General features: G+C 51.9%; 1 protein-coding gene across 1 annotated transcript in view; it reads left to right on the forward strand.

Moving 5' to 3' along the window:
• The window catches only part of TMEM121 (transmembrane protein 121), a 38951-nt gene extending 15062 nt beyond the window's left edge, over positions 1 to 23889 (forward strand). The window contains exon 2 of the mRNA XM_042029840.1: positions 17466 to 23889. Within this exon, the coding sequence (XP_041885774.1) occupies positions 18101 to 19039 (939 nt within the window). The 5' untranslated portion in view covers positions 17466 to 18100 and the 3' untranslated portion in view covers positions 19040 to 23889. The remainder of the gene's footprint in view (positions 1 to 17465) is intronic.
• The last annotated feature ends 1490 nt before the right edge of the window (positions 23890 to 25379 follow it).

Consider the following 25379-nt stretch of genomic DNA (forward strand, 5'->3'; position numbering starts at 1 on the left):
ATCTCTTCAGAGAGTATTGCCTTGATGGTGAAGCCACTCACAACACGTCTGTCATGGAGAGCACAACTGCTTGGGAGCAGCCACTGGTGCTTGTGTGAGGCCATGGTGGTGTGGAGCAGCTCTGGAGAAGCAAGCACCCACAGGAATGTGTAGGGGGGTGTGGATCCTCAGAAGCTGCAGGGAAGGGGCTGTGCTGGGATGCTGCTGCCTTCCTGGTGAGGGGGAAAGGGCTGCCACAGCCACCCTGAAAGGAGAAGAGAGGTGCTGGTGCTGGGAAGGTGCAGCCCTACCTCCCCACTGGAGGAGCAGAGCAGATGAAATGACCTGCTGCCCTTATTAAAAGAAAATAATGTTTCCTGGCAGCACTACAGACCTGGCACCTTGATCCATTGAAATGTTCTCAAAATATAGATCAGGAGGAAGCGCCCAAAGCCCCTGGTGCAGGGAGAGTTTCTCCTCCTGCTGCTGGCCTCTCCCAGGGCAGGAGAGCCCCGGTACCCTGTGGCAGGTGGATGTGGACGGGGTGGATGTGAAGGGGGGCTCCCACCACAGCACCAGTTTGTGGGGAGGTTTGACTGGGTGATGCATCACTGAGCCCATCGCTTCTGGCTCAGCCCAAGCAGTTCTGGAAGGAGAAACTGATCGTGATTTAAAGGTGTCAGAATCAGGAAATCCATCATGTCCCTGGTTAATCTGCTGCTGTGATTGATTACCCTCACCATTAACTGCCCGTTACAGATACACACCTTATTTCCAACCTAAATGAGTCCCTGGACACGGCAGCATCGCACAGTCATGCATGGGGGAGTGTGCAGGGGCTGAGTGACCCTGGGCCAGTACAGGCTGAAGGCACAGACACCCACTGCCAGCACCCACAGGCCAGGAACAGGGGATGGGGGTCCCCATGATGGATACTCCAGAGCAGCTGGCATTGGGACCCTGCTGAAGGGCTTGGGGACATTGCAAAGGTGGTGGGATGAGGGGTGGCACCCTGCCCCAGCATCCTCAGGACCAGCTCACGGCACAGTACATCATGTACTGGTCCCCTTGCCACGCAGAAGGATCTTCCAGCAAAGGAGTAGGAAGAGTCTCACTCTGGCTCTGAGCTAAATTGTGCAGCAAATTAAGCCTGATCTGCATGAAATTTCCTCTGCATGTGTGTTCCAGGGTGAACCTGGGAACAGGTTTTATCCAAATTCTCCTGTCTTTTGTCTTTCTTTTAAAAAGTTAGAATCTCCTGTAATTGCCTCCGTGCTCGTGGAGAATTGGGAATACTAAGAAACCCTCCGGTGGCTAATTGAATGCCTTATAAATGTTCTGACTGTAAGCAAAGTTCTCTGTCTTACATTATAAAGATACTTATGTCCCATTCTGTGCTAGGGTGATAATTTTATGAGGGATTTTCATATCTTTTGGATGCAATATGGGATGGATCATTACCTTTTTTTACACTTAATTGCTTTTATCATCCAGAAATATTCAGTGCTTAATGATAATAAAGAGCCTCTGCTAAAGAGGCCAAACACCACAAGTATGTTATTGCCTTGTGGTGCTCCAGAGCACAACTCCTCGGTGTGGCATTTCGTGTGTTACCCAACCCCTGGGCAGAGGGGATGCTGAGGCCAGGGGAGAAGCAGCTCACCCCAAACCCCCGAGGAGGGAAGAGCGCAGGTGCAAGGCCAGAGCGCCACAAAATGGGAATTGTCTTGTTTTCCCAAGCATCCTTGTCCCCTGCCTTTCTGGTACCTTGCCCACGGCAGCCAGAGCATGGAGGATGCTTCTGTAGCAGCTGGGGATGAGGTGGATGAGCTCCCTGGTGCAGGATCCAGGCTCAAAGAGGGGATCAGGAACAGCCCATGCTTCTCTGGAATCAGCTGGATTGCCTTGAACAAAGGAAATTTGCTGCACTTCAGGCAGCCAGGTTGCCTGCTGGGCCAGGCTGGCACCTCTTTGCCAGCTTTGCTCCTCAGAGGCAGGGATACAAAACCAGGTCCAGATGTTTGCTTGCTGTGTTGCCCGTAGCTTTCCAAGAATACATTTTGCAATGGCCTTCTATGGCTTTTAATTAAAAGAGCACCCACATCATTTATTAATTATTTGTTAACCCTTTATAGACACTACAAGCCCATCACAGACATCTGTGGTGTCCTACTGATGCTTATAAGCTCATCAGCAGCCATTGTAATGGATGGATATAAGCAATCTGCTGACCTGTTTGGCCTGGCAACAATTGATTAACTATTCATTAAAACATCTAGAAATTATTTATGAACCTTTTATAAACTATTTATAAGTGAGCAGGGACAGATTTATTCATTACTGTGTATGGGCTTGCAGTGGAGGCATGGAAGGAGCTCCAAGCTGAGATTCCAGCAGCCCAGCTCCAGGCAGCAGGAAACATGCCCAATGTCACAAGAAAGCCTTCGTCACTCCACACATTTTTCCAAATTACACTGGCTTCCTGCAGGCCCTGTGGGGGGTCAAGTTCCCTGATAGATGTGGGTCGTTCTCCCAAGGATCAAAAATAACACAGAGTGGAGAATTTTCTGCTATTCTGCAGAGTCAGGTAGTTTAGCTAAGCAGGGGCTGGCGAGAATCCAGTAGCAGCTTTTTAATACACTGTTGGGCTAAACTTAGAGGAGAGGATGAGCAGGCTTGTGTGATGCTTTGCTTCTAGTGGCATAGGATTAAATTACCATCCCATTTTACTTCATATTAGTATGCAGGGATATAGAGAACCAAAGGCAGCTGCTGCCAGCAAAACCCTGTTGGCTGCTGGGTGCTCTCAGGCAATGAGCTGGTTCCTGGGTAAATTGGGGATGCAGTGCAAGAGTCAGGTTCAGGGCCCACAGCTGAACAGGACCCTAGCATGGGTTGTTTAGTTTTGGCTTTTTTTTTTCCAGCTAGATAATGAAAAAAAGAAAAAAATCTGTTTTCTATTACTTTCACTGCAGTAGAGGAAGGGAAGGTGGAGTGGCCTTGTTCAGCTTAGACTTCATGAATCATTTCCATGTTCCTGATACGTAGTGTTTGTACCAAAAATGGAGACTTTTCCAGGGACTGCCCAAAATGAGTAATGCTGTTTCTTGCTGCAGGATCCCAAAATGCTCCCTGCTGCTGTGGGTTATCTCCAGCCCACAGAAATGTGTATTGCTTGACACTGAGGAGCCTCCCTGTCCCTGGAGCTCACCATTGCCAAACAGAAGCTGCAGATACAAGCTCTCCATGTGTTGACAGAAGAAATGACACCTGTAATGGGATCTTACCATCTACGACCCCTTCTAACAGGCCATCCATAATCTCGCCTGCAGCAGATGCTGTCTAGCAGGACATGGATAAGTGATGACTTCCTAGGAGCTGCTGTTTGCTGTGGCATGTCGATCAGGTGGCAGGGAGGGGACAGATGTGCCGTGTGTTTGTTGTACAAGGTTCCTTCTTTCCTTCCTGCTTATCTGCATTGTTTTCTTGCCGCTGATGCTCAGCTGGCTGCTGTAGGCCGAGCCATGTACGAACTGGAGGGCTGGCTTGTTGCTCAGCAGAGAAGGGGAATCCCAGCATTAGCAGCAGTCTGAAGTGGCAGATTTGCGTGGTGATGAATGGTTAGTTGTGTTTCAAGACCTTGTTTGAATTTACAGAACGGGTGTGTTTGTACATGTGTAATTCATTCAGCAGAAATCTGTATATAGTTATTATTTAGGCATAAACTGGAGTGATTCAACATTGCACTGTGTGTGTCCTAATCAGTTCAAAGCTGAACTGAGATCAAATTAGTGCAAGTCTGAATCTAGCTGTGCTATCCCCATCCTGCCACAGCCCGGGCCCCAAGGCTTACAGGGTATCCTGCAGGGTGTAGCTCACACAAACATCATGCACAATGTCACTCGTGTTCCAGCTCACAGGAGAGAAAAGCCAGCTCTCTGCAGCCTCTCCTACAAGTGTACTTGAGCTGTTTTGGAGTGCAGCACAAAGAAATTGGCTTTCCATGGGAAGAGAATACAAAGATGCACCCAAAAAGCCGTAGGTAGCTCAGTATTCTTGTAGGAACACTCAAACCAGTGTGCTCCTCATCCGCCCAGCACCAGGGAGGTTTGGAGAGTCAGAGGAACCCCCACCCCATCACAAGGCAGGGCTGAGCACTGGAGGGGGGTCGTACTCCCCTCAGCTCACACTGCAAGCTGGAGCTGCCTTCACTTCTTGTGGGCAAACAAGTCCAGGAGGTGGAAAACATGTCCTGCTGGGCCAGCTCACTCTGGCAGGACATCCCTCTGTTTCTCCAGCAGGATGTCAGAGTTTAGTGATGTGGTTGGAAACCTCCATCTGGCACCACAGGCAAGGTGGACAGCCACCAGCCCCAGCCATCACACAGGAGTCGGGTGATATCTGCGACACACAAAGGGGCCAGGAAGAGAGGTATGGAAAGAAGGGAGTTCAGGGAAGTGCTCCCAAAGCAGGAAGAAACCCCCAAAATTGAGCTGAAGCAAAATGCTGAGGGAAGCAGGCCAAAGAGCATCTCCCTGAAGCAGGGATGCATCCCTGCTGGCCAAGATCTCCTCTGAGTGATGTCCCATCCCTGGGCCAGCGCTTGTCAGGGAGAGCAGCAGAGTGGGACAGAGCTAATGGCACTAATGGGGAAGGAGGCACAAGTGCTGTGGTGTCAGACAAAAGCAGCCCAGGGGCTGTGAGGATCCCCCCCTCAGTTGCACAATTCCTGCTGCATCCCTCAGACCACAGAAATTCATGATTTTCTGTCCCATATTTGGCCTCTGTGCTCATACCCAGCCCCTCTGGGCTGCACAGGACATGGGGACATCCCTAAGGGGAGGAGCTGAGCGTGGTGGTGGCTACAAGGTGCAGGCTTGATGTGGCACTGTGGCAGATACTGGCTACCTAATTACACAGGAATTAAGCACCCAGAGCGGGGCCATCCTCACTTCATGCAAGTGTGTAAATACAGGGAAGAACTGTAATTCACAGGGACACAGAGCAGACAGGTACCCCTGGAGCTGTGGTGGTGCAGGATCCCCTGGGTCTCCCATGCTTCCAGGGGGACGTGGGCTTCCAGGAATCCTAATGAGAAATGGTCGCCTAATGAGGCCACGGCGGATCCTATGGGAGAGCATTGGTGGTCTCAGCCAGAGGGTGGAAAAGGATAAGGCTGAGCAAGGGTGGGAGAGGGAAAATGGTGGTGCAAAAGTCAGTGCAAGATGTTGGTGTAGTGCTTAGGGAGGGCTTCCAGGAGCAGTTTCAGAATGCAAATTAAAATAGCAGCTGATTGCGAGTGCACTCACTGTGCCTCTGCAGCCAGGTGGGTTTTCTGCCAGCCCAGCAGTGGCCCTGGCTGCCACAGCCCCCAGTCTCCCCCAACCTCCCCAAATCTCATCCTTAGCAGGGTTTCATCATTGCCTGTTTTGTACTGGAGGGATGCTCTGCAAACACCAATTGTCCCATGCCTCATACAGTTGCAAATTCAGTGAGAAACACCTGCCATTTACCACATTTCAGGTTTTTTCTGGAAAACTGGGAGATGTCTGCTCCATTCCACACTTTATCCCCACTTTCCCAGGCATGAGCTTCCCTCCCAGTGAGTGATGATTTTGTGGCCATTAGTGGATAGAAAGGAGTTTTATTGCTCTTCCCTTTGTCTGGCATCAGTTGGGAATGAGGTTTGAATCCTCTTCCCTCAAATCTATGTTTTCTAGCAAACCACATTCATTGTTCCTGAAAAGTCCAAACCATTTGCTACTTTAAACTAAATCTAAAGTTATCAGCAGAGGGGAGGGAAGGAGGAGGGTAAAACAGCCCCAGAGAGAAAGGACATATTTCTGAGGCTGAACAAAGCATCCCAGGATTGCTCCTAGCCGTTCTTTGTAGTATTTTTATTTTGCTCAAAACCCCGAGTGAAAACAATTAAATGACTGCCAAACAGAAATAATTTATATTGGGTTTTCAGCCTGTCTGCCAGACCAAAGTAACTTGTCATTCTGACACCCCTAACAGAGACCAGCCCCAAGGAGGAGAGATGCTCTCCCTGCCCTGTCCTGCCCTGGGGATAACCCAAATCCCACTTGTGCTTCCCTGTCTCCATCCTTGCCATGATTTTTGGGTGCCTGGGGACCCTCACCTGGAGGGCTGCCCAGCTGGGCATGGCCAGCCTGGAAGCACACTCGTAACTCCATGGCTGTGACCGTGCAAAGTCAATGCTGTGACATGGAGCTGGTTAATGCAGTCACTGGGATGGGCTGGTGTGGTTGTTCCTGAGCCCCATGATGAGGCTTGGCATTAGCCATGGCATATTGGCTTGGCTGGGATCAGCAGCAAGAGAGCTTTCTGTGCACGGTTTGATTTAAAATGAAGGAAAAGAGAATGAAAAATAAGTCTGTTCTGAGCACATTTTGAAAGGAATGACTTCAAAAGTTAACAATTCAGGGCAAGTCTCCTTTTTTAAAAGATGTTTCTAAATTAGCCATTTTGGGTCAGTCTCCATCTCTCATCCTCTGAATATCCCTTGTCCCTCCCATTTCATGGAGGGGAGAAAAACAGTTAGCAGTTCCTCACTCTTAAATAGCAGCTTTCAGCAGCTGGCTAAGCTGCAAAATGGATTAGCTTTGCCTTACAGCTCTGTACACAGCAATTTCAGGCTTGCACGGAAGTTGCATAGCTTTTCCAAGCAAAACATTTCCCATGAATCCCCTTCTGGGGATACCAGGAGATAGAAATAGGACTCTGGGGTAGCAGCATGCTGGGGAGCAGGGAGTGGAGAACACCAGGAGGTGGGAGATCTGCTCCCACATAAAAAGCTGGCACTGAATGTGGGCAGGACACATTTTCCTGTCATCAGGAGTGAGGAGGGAAGGAGTCAAGCCGAAGCCTAGCGAGGACCCTGGTGCTGGAAGCCTGGATCCAGGGCTGAGGAGGTGGGCAGAGTCCTTTGGCAAGCATCTCATCCATCCCCAGACACCTGCAGTGGTGGATACAGGGGTGTTGGAGGGGCTGGTGGCAGGTCCTGGACAGCTGGCCTGTGGGACAGCAGCGACACCCTCACAGCCTAGCAGTTCAAGCCCTAGCAGTGGGTAAGGACAAGGCAAGTGCTGCCTCCAGGGGTACCGTGTCTGAGGACTTCATCCTGCTCTCTTCCTTGTCCAAGCACCAGTTTTTAAGCTCGCCAGCTTCCCCTTCTGCAGGGGACCTCACCCAGCCACATCCTTCTGGCAGGAGCTAAATTGCTCTTTTTATGGTAGGAATTAACTCCCGTCACCTGCTCTGGCTGCACTGTCCCACACACAGCATGGCTGGAACCAGAGCCCTGGGGATGTGCTGGCCAGGAGAAAGTCTTGGAGAGACTGGGAGGCAGCCTCTGCCCTCCAGGGCCAGCCGGGTGTCCGTGTGTCAGCAGCAGGGATAACCTCAGCCCGGGTTAATGCCAGTGCAGATGTCAGCCAGTGATTTCATGGCCAAAGCACATTCATCGTGCGCCTTCTCCCCACCTCCCCTCCTCCCTCCCTCGGTAGAGAGCCCCGAATAGCAAGAGCCTGCTTTTGAGGTTGGAAGTCACGTTTAGAATTTTAATGATATCCTGTATCCCACAGCCTTTCATTTGGGGAGAAACCGCTGTAAATGACCCATTTTTCTTCATATAATGATAATCATTACCAAGAGGAAAATGAGCACTGAGGCCGGGCACAAATGCAGTCACATAGTAGATGGGGCGGCTGATTCTGACTGGCAAAATGCTACATGGAGAAATATACCTTTTATACTTAGAAGGAACATAAAGATGTCTTTAAACATGCATGTAAATTTGTAACAAATAAGTCACCGTGGCTGGAAATGGGAAGCTAGAGAGAGCAGCCATAAATATTTTATCTCTTTGGCAGTAAGCTCCAGCACAGCAAATTGTCACATCCTCCTGGGGGAGAGCACGCCTGCTCGTGCTGTCGGATGGGGAAGCCACCCAATTTCTGTGCTGCCTCCATGCTGAGCTCCCTCCTTGCCTGGGATCTGGCAGCGAGGAGTCTGGGAGCTTCCCACACCATGGGCATGGCCCCTGCTCCTGGCTTTTTTTTCTGAAGGAGGGAAAGAATTTCATTAGCAAAGAAAGCCTGAAAAACCAACAGTTTGTGCAAACAAATGGCTTAGTCCCAAGAAGCACCACACACTCCTGCACCTTGGGGTGCTGTCTAACCAGCAGCAGGGGCACCTGCAGGTGGTCTGAGCTGCATGGGGTACATGGAAGTGTCCCCACCTGGCTGGGGATGGATGAAAAGGAGAGGGAATACTGGAATACACAAGTTATTACTTCAAATCCCCTGGGTCATGCTCATCTCAGCCACCCCAACCCCTTTCTGCTGCATGCTGGCTGGCACATGTGCAAGGGGCTATGGCACTTCCCAGCACCACTCCAGTCTGGCTCCCAGACAGCTTGGAGCATCCCTGGAAGGTGGATGGAGGATCTTTGGGAGGGCAGCGCTGTGGATACCCAAATCCCTCCTCTGGGAATTCTGCTGTGGTTCCTGAGCAGCTTGTGACAGAGCATGGGTGATCCTCCTGGTGATGGTGCCAGAAGCCTTCGTCAGACGCACTTCTTGAAGCTCAGATCAAGGCATTTGCAGCCCTGACTCTGTGACTGAGCAACCAGAAAATGCACCATGGAGCAGAGCCACCATCCTGCCCTGGTGCTTCCAGATGCTCCAGCAAATATGGGGACCTTGGAAGTAATTTCCCTTTAGAGCAGGGATCAAAGGCCAGCTGCTCACTGAAGATGGCATTAGGCTGAACACACTGCAGGTTGCTGATGCTGTGTGAGGGTATGAGCAGGAGGTGCTGTGGTGACATGTCTTTGAGGTGACACTCAGGGCACCTCATTTAGTTCCCAGACTTCAGCCTCGAAGTCATCAGCTGCCTCTGACCACGGTGTTCAAGCACCTAAAAATTCAATTAGATGTGACCTGAGGAAAATCTATAAACATATAATTTATTGGGAGAGTGAGTCCTGATCCCAGGTAATTGCCCTCCTCTGGAGTAGCCTGCAGCAGCCCCTTGGCCTGGCTCATGTGCCAAGGATGGAGCTGGTTAGGTTTGTGAGTGATATAAGGAGCCTGGTCTCTGGGTGCTGGAATTGAATTAGACATCAACAAGACAGATTTTATTAGATTTATTAGATGGCTGGTAGAGAGAAGGCTAGAAACCAGAGGAAGGGAAGTGTCTCCCCAGCGACCTCTGGGCTGGCATTATTTTTCTTGGCACTGCATCAGATGGGTGCAGCGTTCATCTCCCAGGTGATGCCAGAGCAGCAGATGCCAGTGTTGCCCCCATCCCAGAGGCTGAGGCTGTGCAGGATGAGGAGGATGACCTTGAGATTAGTGCCACAGAGCTGTTCCAGGAGGAACTGGCAGTGGCATGGACTTAGATGATGGAGAGCAAGTGTAGAGCAGAATCCACTGAGGGCCATCTCCAGCCTGTGGCACCACCAGCCCCTACCATGACTCAACTGTGATTTCAGACAAGTTAATGACTGTCTGCTGAGGGGAGCACCACCCCCAGCAGAGTTCTCATGCTGCTAAGAGTTCATGACAACCAGCATCGAGCTACTGTCATCAATAATTAACATTGGACCAGCCTTGCCAAAATAAATTCAGCAGTTGTATGGCAAGGCAAAGGTCCCTTGATTTTACAAGTTACCCGTCACTTCTGTCTTGTGTGCTGTCCCTGCATTACAAAGGTTTGAGGTGAGCTTTCTACTCAGAAAAATGGTGTGATGTTCTTGGTGAAGCTTTTACTGGGATACACCCTGCTGCCTGCTCAAGAGTCACTGCCCTGCGGAGCAGAAGCAGCTGAGATGCCTTCTCATCTGCTGGGGAGCTGGCTCAGCTGTCAGTACAACAGGCTGAACAGCAGCACACCTGCTCCTAGGGCAGCCTCGTGCAGGGTAGATGGCTGCCTTAAACCTGGGCGAGGAGCAGCAGCATGCCAGATGTCACCAGAGGATGAGACCTGTTGTCACAGGAGAGGCTCTGCCCCAGGCAGGTCTCTGAGGAGCAGACCAGGAATTAAACCGTGGGGGAACCAGTCAGGCATTGCCAGCAGTACCACCTCAGGGTGGCTTGGGAGAACAGAGAGCAGCAAAATCACCCCAGGGATTATCTGGATCCCCCGTGTCTGCTGCTGGTTCGTGCAGAGGCTGAACCCTGGCAGTGCTGGTGGGGCTGCATCCCCCTCCCTGGGCTCAGGGTCCTCAGTGACATGGCGCACAGATTAACTGTGTGACTGGGCAGAAAGTGGCCCTGCCAGGCTCAATGGGAACCAGCAGACACAACCTCCTTTTATCACAGCCACTGGGCTCTGCTGCTCCATTCCACCAGAACAGCCAGCAGCTGGCTCCTGTTAATTAAGAGCAGAACAATCACTCTTAATCAAAGGCCAGACTGATGGCAGCAATAGCAGCCTGCTGAGCTCATCCCACCTCTACTAACCCTGTGCTCCGGGCAGAGGGAATAACAGGGGCATAAATGTTTCTGTGCAATTTCTTCCTGGCTGCAGTGTGCCACCCCAGCCTGGCAGCAGGGACAAGCTGAAGACAGCTCCCAGGGAGGGCAGAGATGCCACTTGCTTTGTGTGGGAGCTGATTGGCTTCCAGAGGCATCTCCCTAGCCATGTGATGCTGAAGCCAGCTCCTCGAGGACCTGGCCCCTCTGCTCGATTGGGGACTCAAAGGGAGTAAGTGTTCTTGTGACAGCAGGACACACGTGGTCATTCTTGCTGTCCTGCCACCCCAACACAGGGCTGGTGCAGCACCTCCCAAAAGCTACTTAAATGCAGAAAGTGCTCAACACCTTCACCATCAAGTAGAGCAGAGGTCTCTGGGATTGTAGTTTGAGAGTCAGACCCCTTTGCCCTACCTACTCCTCCCTTTGCAGCTTGCCCTGCTCTGCTTGCATCAGGCCCTTCCTGCCCACAGCCTTTCCTTGCATTGTGTGGGGAGGAGAGGAGAGGTCCCTCACCTGCTGCTTTAAGTCTGACAGCCAGCCTGGCCCCAGGTCAGAGGAACCAGCAGGTGACTCTCTCCCAGGTTGCTACAAGAGCCTGCAAGCCATCCCCTCATCCTTCCAGCCAGTAGTGCAGAGTCATCCCTGTCTGAACACCCTCTCACATGCAGGAGGTGCCTGCAGATCTCAGATGCATCTTCCCTGGTAGATCTCCAGAGTTCTGCCCCAGAGCTTCCTGCATCTCCTTCCCCACAAGCATGTTTTAGCATCAGGAAACTCCCAGCACTCTCCTATTTATAGCCTCACACTCCAGTTTTCATTTTATTTTAATTAGCTGATTCCCTCTCCCACCTGGCTCTCAGGCACCTAGTGAATTGGATGGGGATGCTGGGAGCAGCACTCAGGAAAGTTTGTGCCTCTGTGCCAGCACCCAGGAGACTGAGGACAACGATGAGCAAGAGCAGGGAGCTTTCCATCCTCCATCTGTAGGGATTTCCAGCAGGCAGTAGGGGAAAGCATCTGTGTGAGGACTCTGCTCTGCCCCCATGATTTCCTTTCCCCCAGTACTGACAGTGTGAGGTTATTTGAGGACATGGTTGTGAGTCACACACAAAACTACATCCTCAGGCTACTGAAGTCAGATCCAAGTTTTATGCTCCTGGCCTGGCTTGCTCCTGGTGTTTGCATTCATGCCTATTGATGGCACAGGAAAAATCCAAGCTGTGGTCTTTGTGTGCAGGTGAAACTTGTTGACCACTTGTGTGAGGCCTTCCTCTCCGGGAAGGACCAGCAGAGGTCAGAGCTGGTGGTGTGCTGCTGTATTTTAGTGAGATGACTTGTTCAACTGCGAGTTGCAGGTGCGCTGTCAGCCCTGCCATGCCTGGGGCAGGAAGTACTTTTGTTCCCAGCACAAGGGTGGCACAGCTCCTTCAGATGAAAGCAAAACAGTTTCCTAGGCAGCAGACGGGACCAGTGAGGATGTTGGTTATACCTACGGATAGCACGCTTTGGGGTGAGCAGGGAGCATGCTGGAGGAAACACATAAAATCCAACAGCATGTCCAAAAAAGTGGGGGGGAAATTCTGGAAAACAAAACAAAGCAACCAAAAAAACTCCAAAGCAACAAACAAAAAGGAGAGTATAGTTGGGTGAAATTCCCCCAGCAGGGGCAGGTCCTGACACAGCTGGGAGAGCCAGTGCTGAGCCCAGCATTTGCAGGAGCATTGGGACTGGGAGGGCAGGGGGATAGGGAAAATGCTGATGATCTGGCAGAGGAGCAGCAGGCTTTGGAGGACCCCCGAGGTAGCAGAGAGAGAAATGCCCCAGGACCAGTGGGGAAAGCTCTGCTGAAGAGTGATAAAGGGTGCAAGGAGCCTGCAATAGTGAGAGGAGGGTGGGGATAGAGCTCTGTGAGCAGAACCTGCATTCCACTGAGCTCCGCATGCATCTCCCACCGTGGCAAACATACATTCAGACAGATGTTTGCCAAATGTGCCCTTTTTGGCAACAAACCAACAAACTGTGGGGGATTTTAATGCTTTTATATCTGGGGTTTGGTCCAGATTAGATCAAAATCTTGAAAATGCACCCAACTGGAAACGCCAAGAAATTCCTCTGCAGAAACAGTTTGCTGGGAAAATGGTAAATTGTTTTGGTAGAGTCAAAACGTAGTATTATAATTTCACGTTTTATGTACAAGTCAAAATGAATCATTTACCTTCTTTAACTATTTTTAAACACCTGAAACATCTGAAAAGGCTTTTTTTTTTCTTTTTGACACGTCTGTCAAATATCATCAAACTCAGTGTGTTTGTGAATGGGGAGATATTCCCGGCAGCTGCAGCTGCCTGTGCCAGCAGGAAAGCCCTGACCAGGATTGCTGTGGGGGACAGGACTGGGAACAAAAAGGCCAGCCAGCCAGCCCATGCAGGACTCTGCTCTGGGCAAGCAGCCTTTCCCCACCCTGTCACCAAAGTGATGTAACTGAGAGGGTGGTTTTATTTTTTTCCTATTCTGGCAACAGTTCTGATACCTTCTGCCTGTGTTTGTTCCTGGGAAAGGGGGCTGGAATGAACCCCAGAGGAGACTGAGGGGGATTGCAGCATGGGAGTGCAGTTGATGCACTCACTGGTATAAGCAGGAGCTGGTTTCATCTGATATTGCATTGTTTATTTTGAGCAGGTTCTAGGAAGAGTTTGCAGCTCTTTCCCCATTTCTTGATGTGCCTACACAGTAAATTATCTGTAATCATTAGCAAGTGGGCTGCTTCCTCCTTCAGACACAATTAGTGGGCAGGGTCCGGAAAAATCTTCCTCAATCTCATTTCCTTGACAGGATGCACTTGAGAGCCCGGTACTGCCTTGGAGGAGGCAGGGCACAGCCACTGCCCAGAGCAACCTTCCCTATTCCTCAGGGTAGGAGCATCCTCCCTCCCTCCTTAGCCCCCAGGGACTGCCCGGGGCAGGGAAGGTGAAACCTCAGCCTGCAGGTCAGTGAGGCTGAGCTGGACACACACAGGCACCGACTGACACTGAGGTGAGGCAGGAACATGCAATGGCTTGGGGATGACCTGATTTAGAGCTTTTCTCAGTCAAAGCAGAGTTTGCCCTGCCTGCAAGCCCCATCCTTATGTGGTGCACAGTCACAGGTAATTCAGGGGGTCACAAATCACGTAAGCAATGAACAGCCGCTTGCTCTCCCCGGCCTCTGCCGAGAGCAGGTCACTTGGCTGCACTTCAGTGGCTCCCTGGAGCACAGCCAGCTGCCAGGGAGTGATGCCAGCACCTGGGTGGCTCTGCCACAGCTGTCCTGAAGTCCCCAGCAAAGGTGGGTGTCCCCACGCTGGAGACAGGGTGGGCACTGCTTGGTGGAGCAGCAGCTCTTGAGGGGCTGAAGGACTAAGTGAGGAGGAGCTTTGGATTTACACTCAGGAAAACTGGAATAAATCAAAGCAATTAAAGTGCAAATGAAGCTTTAAACAATGAGGCATCCTAATTACCTGGGAAGCGCGTTGTGTATGCTTCTGCCTCACTCCCTTTTTTAAAATAGAGTTCAAATTACATAAATAATTTAAATTAATTTGCCAGGTAGAGCTGGGCTTTGGGAAGCGCCTGCTGGCGTTAATGAGGCTGTGTTTTGCCAATGGCTCCACGAGCCCTCCGGGCTTGTCTGCAGCCTCTGGGTCCCCAGGCGGGGGCGATGGAGTTTGTGGGGGGGTACCGGCAGCTCCTGCATCCGCACGGCTCCTGGGTGTGGTGCCGGCTGCTGTGCCAGGAGGTGCCGGGCACAGGCGCTGAGCAGAGGCAGGAGAGGGTGCAGGAAGGCACTGTGATGGGTGGCTGCGGGCTGCAGGCGCCGGAAAGGGCAGAGCTAGCGGTAATTATGGCAACGAGCCACCGGCATCACAGGGAAAAGCACTGTTTAATTTTCTTCTAAACTGCCTGGGCTGGTGGTGGAGCAAGTCTGTGACCACACATCCCTGGGTAACCACAAGTGCTTTATAGCATCTGGGAGGGCCAGGAAAAAGGTGCAAGACCAAGAAATAACTTCTCAGACAGAGAAGAGGCACCAGAGGAGCAGGGCAAGGGCTGGCTGCACCAGAGCTGCTCCCTTTCCCTCGGTACGAGAGGAAGCAGGGCAGAGGTGAGAGCACAAACCCTGCCCTTCAGTTGGGTTTGGACTCATCTTCAGGACCCCTGAATCTCTCCAGCAAATCAACAGCCCCCTCCATTCCCACTGAAGCCTCTCCCATCCTGCAGGGAAGCTGGGAAAGGGCAGGCTGGGCTGGGAAATGAGGTATCCCCAAGCACACCCCAGAGATGCAGAGGGGACATGCTGCTGTGGGCGTTACCGAGGGCATTCGCTCACTCCAGTGCAAAGGAGCTGTTTGTGTAGGGTAGAAGTAGAGGAGAATAAGCAATTAGGGATTGCATTCTGTCCTGGTAAGGAGGCCCAGAGTTGCCAAGACTGAAGCATTGCTTCAGTACTTACTCGTGGGAGTCCTGGCACCAAAAGGGATGCAAAAGCTGTTAGATCCCTTCCCATAGGAAACTGCCAGCCTGGCTCACTGACATCCATAACGCTCCAAGCTCATTGTGTTCAGGTGGGCTGCCTTTTATTTACAAGAATTCCTGCAGGAAGAAAGTTTTGTGAATACTTGTCCAAACAAATATTTGCCTCAGGTGTGCACTTGTGGCTCTCTGACATGCTTATTGTGTTGTTTACTCAGCACAGTTCTCAGGCAGTTTCTGAATGTACTGTTAGATGCGGTCATTTAAAAGTTATGAAGTAATGGTTGTTTAAAAACTACCTGCATTTCTCTAATAGTCATCCAAGGAGAGTTTTATGTGCCCTCTCCCTGACAGGATGGTCAGGGATCACTCAAATTGGCAAGCTCTGCTCCGTGGATCTGCAAAGAACTCCGTATTTCCATACAGCAGCGGGGCTGCAATGGGTAGGGAAAACACCAGCTCTTGGAACATAAGGAGAAGAGCTTGCACTGCAGCAAGTGCTTGGAAACGATTTCCAAAAGGCAAGAGAGGTGCTCACCATGGGTAATGCGTGATTTGACCTGGGAGGAAGCAGAGCTTGAGCTCTGTGATTCAGCCCCGCAGTCCCCTTCCTCCACTCGGAAAGGGCACCACAGCAAATGAACACATCTGTCAAACCCAGCCCGGGCTGCTGTGAACCCTTCAGGGGCAGGTGCCAGGGAAGGATCTGCCGTTTGAGCATATTTCTTTTGCTGAAAACGATCTGCTCAGCACCGGTGGTTAAAGACTTGCTGGATGCTGTTGTAAACACCGTGAGTTAACACCTTTCGGTGCCCTGGGTGTTCACCAGGAGGCAGGAAAGGGTTTTCTGACTGGTTTCACGCAGGCGTGAGGAGAGCTTGGGCTGGGAGCTGTGCCTTCCCCAAGCTCCCCTGACCACACGATTAACTTACAGGGCAGGGGGGCAGGATTTACAAGCAAGCTGCTTCCTAACCTTGCTGTGCTGTGGTGCAACCCACTGCCCTTTAAATAACCGCTGTCTTTTGAAGGCATAAATACTTACAGGGTGAAAGAAAAAAAGCCACCATTCTCTCCTGAAAGACCTAATTTATCCGGAATTATCTATCCTCGGCTATAAATCCCCTGTAAAACTTGGCACGAGTTTTAAGGCAGTTACAGCAATGACTGTATATTTTTATCCAAAACCTCGAGAAAGAACAAATTGAAGCCCCAAACGGCAGCTCTGAGTTGTTGCAGAGAGCCACACTGGTGAGAGCGGGGCTGCAGGGACTGCCTTGCCTGGGAAGCACCATGTAGCAGTTCTCATGAGTTCCCACCACATCTTGGTTTCTTTCTGAGCAACTCCTGCTTGAGGAATTATTTTAACATGCCAGTTTTCCTTGCTGGCAGCAGACTCAGAAGAGCATCCTGAGGGTCCTGGGTGGGGCAGCAGCTTTAAGTCCCTTGCTAACGTTTCCTGAGCACCACATCCTTGCCTGCCACATCCTTTGGAAACCAGGGCACAGGTACACGCATCCCTGCTGTCCACCTACTCAGGCACAAGGCAGGGCTGGCTCTGACTCATCTGCTTCCCACTTTCTCTTCTTTGTTCTTCTTGTCTCCCTGAAGCAGGAGAGAATCCAGCTTTTATTTAAATGAGGCCCTATAAACATAAACAGCTGCAAAGTAGGGCAGGTTTTTAATGGCTTACACCTCCTTGGGCTTGGCTTCTTCCCCTCAGCCTCTGTGGCTGCGGTCATGCTCTGTCTCCACGTAAGCAGTTCAATGACGTTTTTGAGTGCACTGGGACCTACCTGTTCATTTCTGGGAGTGCATTCCCTGTGCAGAAAAGATTAACAAATTAATTAGGCAAGCACAGCATGGTGAGGAGGAGCTGTGGCCATGAGCAGCTGAACCAGTCCAGAAAGCTGCTGGGACCTCATGACACCCTGGGGACAGCTGTGCCAGCCCTAACTTCACCCTACTTGAAGAGGGACGTACCCCACACCCTGTGAGCTGCTCTGTAACTGGTGAAATCTCATGGCCATAGTTAAGCAGAACCATCCCCAGGCTGGGACCTCTGCAGAGCACATGGATCTGTCTCCCTGCTGGAGCTGAGACACCAGCTAGGCTGGGATACCTGGAGCTGGGAATGCTGTGAGCTGTGTGTCCCCACCGGGGCTGTGGTTTTGTGTCTGTGCTGCAGAAATAGCAGAAACACCCAGGGCATGAGCTTGCTGAGGAGTTCTGGACAGGGAGTGCCCGTGTAAGGGCAGCAGGCTGTGTTTCCGTGTGGGACACCCCGTGCTGTGTTTGTACTCCGTAAAAAGCTCTTCTGCATCGTCATGCACAGTGATGGATACTCCAGGGGTGGGATGGTACCTGGTGGGAGCCCAGCCCATGTGTGATGGGAGCTGAGGGGGCTGTCACTGCCACCATTCCATGGTGAGCACACAGAGGGACCCTAACACTTGTTCTCTGCTCTCTGTTCCAGGAATGGAGGGATGCATGTACAGCTGGCAGCAGCAGGAGACCAGCACAGCCCTGTGGGGATAGGCGTGAAGGTGATTCCCTGTGAGGATACAGCAGGAGCCCCCCAGACCCTGGAGGAACGTGGGGTCTCGCTGGGAAGAGGGAGAGCTCCCCTGCTGCCCTGTCACCTGCCGTGTTTCCAGGGATCTATACCAGGATTTGGGGCTTGGTGCCTGGAGGCATATTAGCGCCATAGGATTGCTGGAGAGCCTGGCAGCGATGGGGGACCCGCCACAGAGGAGGGACATTCCTCCAGGAGGCCCTGCACACCCGTGAGCCCTGGCTGCTGGTGGCGGAGGGTGCCTGGGGCTGGGCTGCTCAGCCAGCCCTGGGCTGGGGGCAGAGCCGCGGTGCTTGCAGGGCACAGCCACTGAGGGGCGAAGGGCTGGGGCGGGGGCTGCAGGGGCGGCCCCGAGCCCTGGGACAGCGGGGCTGCCAGCTGAGCCACTGCTCCTCCAGGCACCTCTTCCTGGGGTGGCAGTGGGGGACAGAGTGGCCCTCGGTCCCTGGGCTCACCGCGGATGTGCCCCCGCGCAGCGCCGGCGGGACCGCTCCCCTAGTGCCGGCGCGGAGGCACGGAGGGCCGCCCGTCTCACCATGGTGCTGCCGCCGCCCGACAAGCGCCACGTCTGCCTGACCACCATCGTCATCATGACCAGCATGGCCTTCATGGATGCCTACCTGGTGGAGCAGAACCAGGGGCCCCGCAAGATCGGCGTCTGCATCATCGTGCTGGTGGGGGACATCTGCTTCCTCATCGTGCTGCGCTACGTGGCCGTGTGGGTGGGGGCCGAGGTGAAGACGGCCAAGCGGGGCTACGCCATGATCCTGTGGTTTCTCTACATCTTCGTGCTGGAGATCAAGCTGTATTTCATCTTTCAGAATTACAAAGCAGACAAGAAGAACCTGGAGACAGTGGCCAGGAAAGCTCTGACCCTCCTGCTCTCCATCTGCGTGCCGGGGCTCTACCTGGTGCTGGTGGCCTTGGACAGCATGGAGTACATACGGACCTTTCGGAAGAAAGAGGACTTGCGGGGACGCCTCTTCTGGGTGGCCCTTGACCTGCTGGATATCTTAGACATCCAGGCCAACCTGTGGGAGCCACACAGGACTGGCCTGCCCATCTGGGCAGAGGGGCTCATGTTCTTCTACTGCTACATACTCCTCCTGATCCTGCCTTGTGTGTCCCTCAGTGAGATCAGCATGCAAGGGGAGCACATTGCCCCACAAAAAATGATGCTCTACCCTGTCCTCAGCCTGGTCACCATTAACATCGTCACCATCTTCATCCGGGCCATCAACATGATCTTGTTCCAGGACAGCAGGGTCTCCACCATCTTTATTGGCAAGAACATCATCGCGATTGCCACCAAGGCGTGCACCTTCCTGGAGTACAAGCGGCAGGTGAAGGAGTTCCCGCAGAATGCCATCGCCCTGGAGCTCCAGCAGAACTCCCTCTCGCACAACCAGACCATCCACAGCACACAGGGCATCCCCCACGAGCCGTCGCCCACCAGCGAGATCCTGGACACATGAGGGATCCCCCAGCCAAGCATTGGTTCAGACGGCCCCGTGCCGAGTGGAAGAGGGATGATGCTGCTTTCTTGCTGCCCGGTGCAAGCGCGACAGACAAATCCCGGCAGTGAGGGCTCTTCTAGGCACAAAAACACCAACCGCGTTTTAATTGAGCTATGGAGTGTCCTCTAGACGTCTTCATCTCAGGTATAGCCCTAGGAGTCCTCCAGACAAACCAAATGGACTTGCAAAGGACCTGAACCAGCTGACCCTCTCTCCCTGTCCTGCCACCATCTCCCCTCCCGAGCAAAGACCGCTAAGGTTGCAATGTCCCTTTTTACTCCCCGAGCACCTCACCTTTACTCCAAGCCTGGATCGAAGATTTTGTTACTGGAGACCTTTTTACGGAGCAGGGACAGGGGCACAGGGATGCGGATTGCGGGGGGGGGGGGAAGGGTGGGACGTTTGAAGCAGTAAACCCTGTGATTGTGGATGTCTCTTATCCCCAATGGTTGTGTTTACAGTTTCCTATTTATATCGGCTCCGGAGACTCTCAGGCTGCCTTGGGGACCGATGTCCTTGTGGTGGGCAAGAGCAGGGAGCCCTGCAGTGGGGAGCGGGGCTGGGGGATGGCGTGGCTGCCCTGCCCCGGGCCGAGGGGGACTGAGCCTCCACCAGCGCACTGCGCCGACTCTGCCGGGAGCAATATTTGACAAGCTAAAGCTAATCTAATGCTGGTGTTTTACGTAATTCATTCACTCCAAACGACTCAGCACAATGTTTCTATTTTTAGAAGGGTCCCTCTCTCTCCCTCTCTCCCTGCCATCGAGAGCCTGCCTGCCTGCAGCAGCCGGAGCAGCCTCCCCAGCCCCTGGCACTGCTGCTGGCAGGCATGGGCACCCAGGAGGGATTAGGAACAAGGATGGCGATGATGCATTTCACTCCAGCATCGAGCGTTTATAAAGAGGGCTGCTTTCCACAGCTACTATATTTTTAAAATAAATATTAAAAAAAAAAAAAAAAAAAAAAAAAAAAAACAACCCCCCCCAACCCCCCCCGGGGGGGGGGGGAAAAAACCCCAACCCCCAAAAAGAGCTGGGAAGAATGTGCTGCCCTGGGTAGGCAGCTGGGCTGAACTGGGAAGGATGTGCTGCCCTGGGCAGGTGGCTGGGCTTTGAGCTCGGCTGGGGTGTCCTCTGCAGGTGTGGGTGGTGGTGAGGGGCTCAGCCACGGGCAGCAGGGGGGGAGGCGAGGGCCAGCCGGACAATAAAAGCCCCGTGAGAGCAATGGTTTCTAGTGGTCTCTTTTCTGCCAGCGTGGGGAGGGAGGGGATCAGCTCTCATACAGCCCAAATCACTTGTCTCCTCTTCTATCCACCTCCCCTGGACTTGCAAGTGCTGTCCCGAGGTTCTGTGCTCTGCACTCACTGAGCTGTGGGCGCAGAAAGGAAATAAATCATTGTTCCAGCCGAAATGCTGCCCCAGGGTTGGGTGCACCTCTGCTGCCTGACCCTGGGGGGAGGCACAAGGAGACAAGCAGAAAACTTGCATCTCAAACATGCTGAAACTGGATATTTTTGCTTTTTTAAAACAAAATATTTCATTTTGAGGAGACGGAATAAAATGCCTGGTGCTGTTTACATTTCTCTTCCACATTTTCCCCTGGTTCTGCTCACCGAATTTGACCTAAATCCACAAATCATTTCAGTTTTCATCTTCTCAGCCCATCACAATCTGTTCAAAACATTTCAGCCATCCCTGCTCCAGACTTCCAATTTTAGGACCAGGCAATCACAGTCTTGCTTGGCCACCCTGTCACCCAGTGATAACTCTAATGTTAATTAAATCCACTGAGAAATAAAACAGTATCTTTGCCAACAAAAGTGAGTTTGCAACAGATTTAGCCAACTGGAAAAGTTTCTTCCCCCTTGCCCTCAGGGAACATGAGAGGAAGTGGGCAGGTGATTTAAAAGGTATTAGCAGAAATTAATTAAATTGCTTGATTATTCTGGAATACCTATGGAAATACATATTACATCTCTGCTGGTGCCTTTAAAATACATGCGATTAACATCAGTGCAATTAACTCCCAAGTATCTAATAACATTCTGCTGCTCTTTTAGGTAATTAATTTATGAGCCTTTGTTTTATAGTTCTTCCCCAGGACTGAGCAGAGGAAAACCTCCATGAAAACCTTCAGGAAAACCTCTGGCATGGTGCTGTGAACCCTGGGGGCTGGGATGTGCCAGCTGAGGCAGTGCCCAGCATCAGGCTGAACGCTGAAGCAGAGATCTTTTATCCTGGGTATAAAACCAGTGATTTGGTGGGTTACTCGAACAGGTTGGGTGTGTTTTTGTTCTGTCTCACCCTCATAGCTAGCTCTGCATCCTTGCCTTATTAATTGCCTAAGTTAATATTCCCTTGAGCCAGATCTGTTGCTAAGGTTGCTTGGGGGATGTCTGGCTGTGCTCCCTGAACATGGGAAGGGAATATTGCTTTATCCTCCTGATCCCATAACTTCCAAGAAGGTTTAGGAGTCCCCACAAGTTTTTCTTGAGGTTGCAAGACCCTGCTTTCCACTGCTGACATGAGGTTTTTGTCTTTGTGGGGTGGTGTGTCCCTGTGGAAGGGCTGCATTAGGAGCTGGAGCAGGAGCAGAGGTCCTGGAGGTGATGCTCACCTGGGATGCAGTGCACCACATCATTCCCAAAAAGCCACAGGTGCTCAAAGCCCACTCTGGTGAAGGGAGGGAGAAGAGGCTTTTCTCATCTTCTGCTGTTCATCATCCCCAGGGCTCAGCGTGCATCATGTTCTGCCTCAGCAACGCAACCCTTTCTCTTCAAAGCCACCTTGGAAGCAAGAATTATGAGCTGGCCCCTCCTCAGCAGCTGCCAGAGGAAGGCTGGGAAGCAGGGGAGAGCTGAGCTAGCTGGGAAAGGCAGGTGTCTGCAAGCAGAGGGGAGAACCAGAGCAGCCAGCAAAGACCTTGGGGCCATGGGGACAGCACAGCAGTGGCAGCACTGCAGCTCTTCCCTGCCCGGTGCTTGCTGAGGGTGATGCCTCTGCCCCGAAATCCAGCAGAGACAAGACCTCTGGGAGCCATGGGAGCAGCAGGAGGGATGGTACAGTGGCTGGGCAGGGTGACTGGCTCCCAGCCTGGCTGGTTGTTCGGGGAAGGTGATATTTTGCTGTGGGCAATGAGAACTAAAGGAAACAATTAGAACTAAATAGGCTGGAACCAAGCAATTTTTCAGCTTTCTGCTGAGAAGAAAAAGAGCTCCTTTGTGAACAGTGAAATCCTCCTGGCAAGCTGTAGAATCCCACCTGATGAAGCAAAAGCTGCATAATTAAAATGCAGAAGGGATGCAAATTCTCTGTATTCCAGTGGAAAATCCATGGGGGTGGTATCCCTTGCTGCCATTCAGAACCAGGCCACGAGCACAAGGGAGCCCGTGCCCTTGGCAGGGGAAGGCTGGTGGTGCTTCAGGGACCCAGCTGGTGCTGTCCTACCTATTACCAACCCACTGGGCAGTGCTGAGGCTATGCCTCCTTCTGAGTGACCACCCCTGGAGGAGCCAGCTCCAGCCTGTAGCTTGCAGGGAACATCAGAGTCATGGCACCCTCTGGAGATGCAACACCCGAGCCCTTCTGAGTCCTTCTGTCAGGTGGGTCCCGAGGGTCAGCAAATTGCCCCAGTCCTGCATGGGCACAGAAGATCTCTGATCGCTTGCTGGGCAGCAGCAAAGGGCTGGCTGTACCCACTCATGTCCCAGGCATTGTGGAACTGCGAAGCAGGAGATAACAAGTGGAGCAAAGTAAGCCATGCAGGCTGCTAGAATGCAACAAGCCCAGACAAATCCATCTGGGTTCTGTCCCCCTGTCAAAAATTTGGACAAAGAGGCAGCAATGGGCTTGAACTGCTGTGTGCCTGACACCCTCTATGAGAAGAGCCTGGACCCAGCTCTTGTGCCCCAAGAGCCTTATGGTACCTGCAGTACCTCCTCCCTGCTCTGGGCTGATTCACAGATGTTTTACCCTCCTGGGAGCTCACATCCAGCCCACAGCAGCCCAATCCTCTTGCTGCTGCATTCACCTGTGCACTGGCCTGCTCCACAGCCAAGGCTGCTGAGTGGGGCTTGAGCTGTAGCTTTCCTTTCCCGAGGTATACTGCTTTTCCTGGCAGCTCTCACATGTCCTGCTTGTCCTCAGCTCCTTTTGGCAGGTGAAAGTGTCTGGTGCTGCAGCCTCTGTACAGGACTGGGGGAGAGTGGCAGTCACTGAGCTGAAAGTGCCCTCCGGTCCTGCCGCCAGATTCTCCATGTGAGCATGGCACTGGTGGCCTTGCAGGGTCCAGAAGTGCTCGGGAGGATTTGGGAGAAGAAATACACCCAGCAGGGCAATGCAGCACAAAGATGGCCATGCAAGACCCTCTGCAGTGCCACCCACTGCAGCTCCATGCACTGTCACCTGGAACCATAAATAAATAAGGGATTTATTTTCCTTTTAATCAGTCTGGGTTAGTTTGATGAGCAGAGACAGACTGAACTTTCATGCCAATAACTGTTTTCCTCCCACCTGCCCCAGATTTCCTGCACTTTTTTAGCTCAGGCGAGTGTTGCAACAGAAAATGAAGGGCAGGTGTCCAGACCACCTTGACAGCAATTCCCATCCTCCCAGATTCCTCCTGCCTGGGAAAAAGTGGCAAAAGTTTGAGCTTCACACCAATTTAATCCTAACTGAATGCCCTAAATTCTTCAGTTGTGTCTGGTTTTTAGGTCTGGCATCCTTGAAGAATAATATCCATTTAAATTACTGATTTGGGCTTGCTCATTTAATTTCATCTTAATAAAGATTTTATGTGGTTTTGACATATTCAGTGTCTTGAGTGTATTGACATGGCAGCCTGAAGAAACATTATGACCATAACAGCTCAAAAAGCATTAAAAAGACCCTGGCAAGGTTTATTGATTGCCCTCTTTTATAGCTGCTTGAAGACAAAGACCAGCCACAGGGAAGAGTGAATACTGTATTTTGTTTTTATGTGAGCTTCCCCGATGTTACAACAAAAGGCATTTGCAAACAAATCTCTGCAAGCTCTTCATCAGGACATGAAGAAGCAGTAGTCATGTTGCTGGGTTGTTGTTAGGAGGGTGATTTTAAAGGAAAAATTCTGCAGATAGCAGGAAAGTCACCTCCAAGAAAGGGATGTCAAAGTGTAAATAACTAAATAAGTGATGAAGATGCCCAGGTCCTCCCCGCTGGTGTACCCCAGAGGAAAAGCCCTCATGCCTCACTGTAACATGTTGAAGGAAAGGGTAAATCATCTGCCAAAATCTGTCCTCAGAGCTGTGGGTTTCCCCATGGACAGCTAATGTACCCCAGTGTCTGTGTGAAAACACAAACGCGTTGTGGGCGTGTTATGCTAAGTGAAACAGAGATAAAAATTAGTTGAATAATCCATTGGCAAGGTAGAAAGGTTCTTGAGATAGGAGAGCAGCATAATTATCTCCTCATGGCCAACATCTGCATACAGAGATGCCCCCAGGAGGCCTCTGCACAGCCACCTGCCCAACAGCTGATGGGAGGATTTTTTTGGAGAGTAATTGCAGCCCATTTCCTCCAGCCCAAGCAGGGGTGCCTTCTGTTCAAAGAAGCCATGCACCAAGGAAGAAAAGCAGCTGCAGCAAAGCAGCAGCACCTCTACCTGCATGGCCACGAGATGTGCTGCTGGATGATGCACCAGCCCAGTGTGCAGGTGCACAAGCCAGCACTGGGCTCCTGCTTGGCTTTTAGGTAGGGCAGAGGGAAGGGCCAAGAAGCTTCCTGGTGTCCCAAGAAGCAAGTCAACAAAACACCTCCAATGGGGTGACCTGCACCGAGTGGGGTCCAAGGAAGGACCTTCCTTCTCCACCCTTGAAGAGATATTGCCATGACACCAAATCAATTCCATGCCATAAAGCCAACAGACACGAGATCTGCAGGGTTCTGTAGCCACAAATGCATTTCCTAGTGCCTTTACATGGCTGTAGGTGAGTGATCACCCTTGCATTGCTCTCTGGGGCTCCCCTGCTTCTTCAAATCTGCCGTGAAAATAGCACCTCATCGCTCACAAGGCTGAGGATGCTGAGAACCAGACTGCAGCACCTTGAGCATGTCAGGCACATCCTCCTGCACCCCAGGTGGGCCAGGCCAGCAGGCAGATAATAACCCAGCATCCCAGCTCCCAGGGCTCCACATGTGAAGCCACCTCTGCCCAGCAGAGTAAGTACCTCGAGCAGAAAAAAGCACTGTTTCCCTTTCCTGTGCTGGTGCCAGGGAGAATTTAGTATTCAAAAACTGTTTTCAGATGTTTCACTTCACAG

This window comes from Corvus kubaryi, unplaced genomic scaffold (assembly GCF_017639235.1).
Source record: "Corvus kubaryi isolate FWS band 111438036 unplaced genomic scaffold, C.kubaryi_AGA036_p1.0 37334, whole genome shotgun sequence".
In the NCBI taxonomy this organism is placed as follows: Eukaryota; Metazoa; Chordata; class Aves; order Passeriformes; family Corvidae; genus Corvus; species Corvus kubaryi.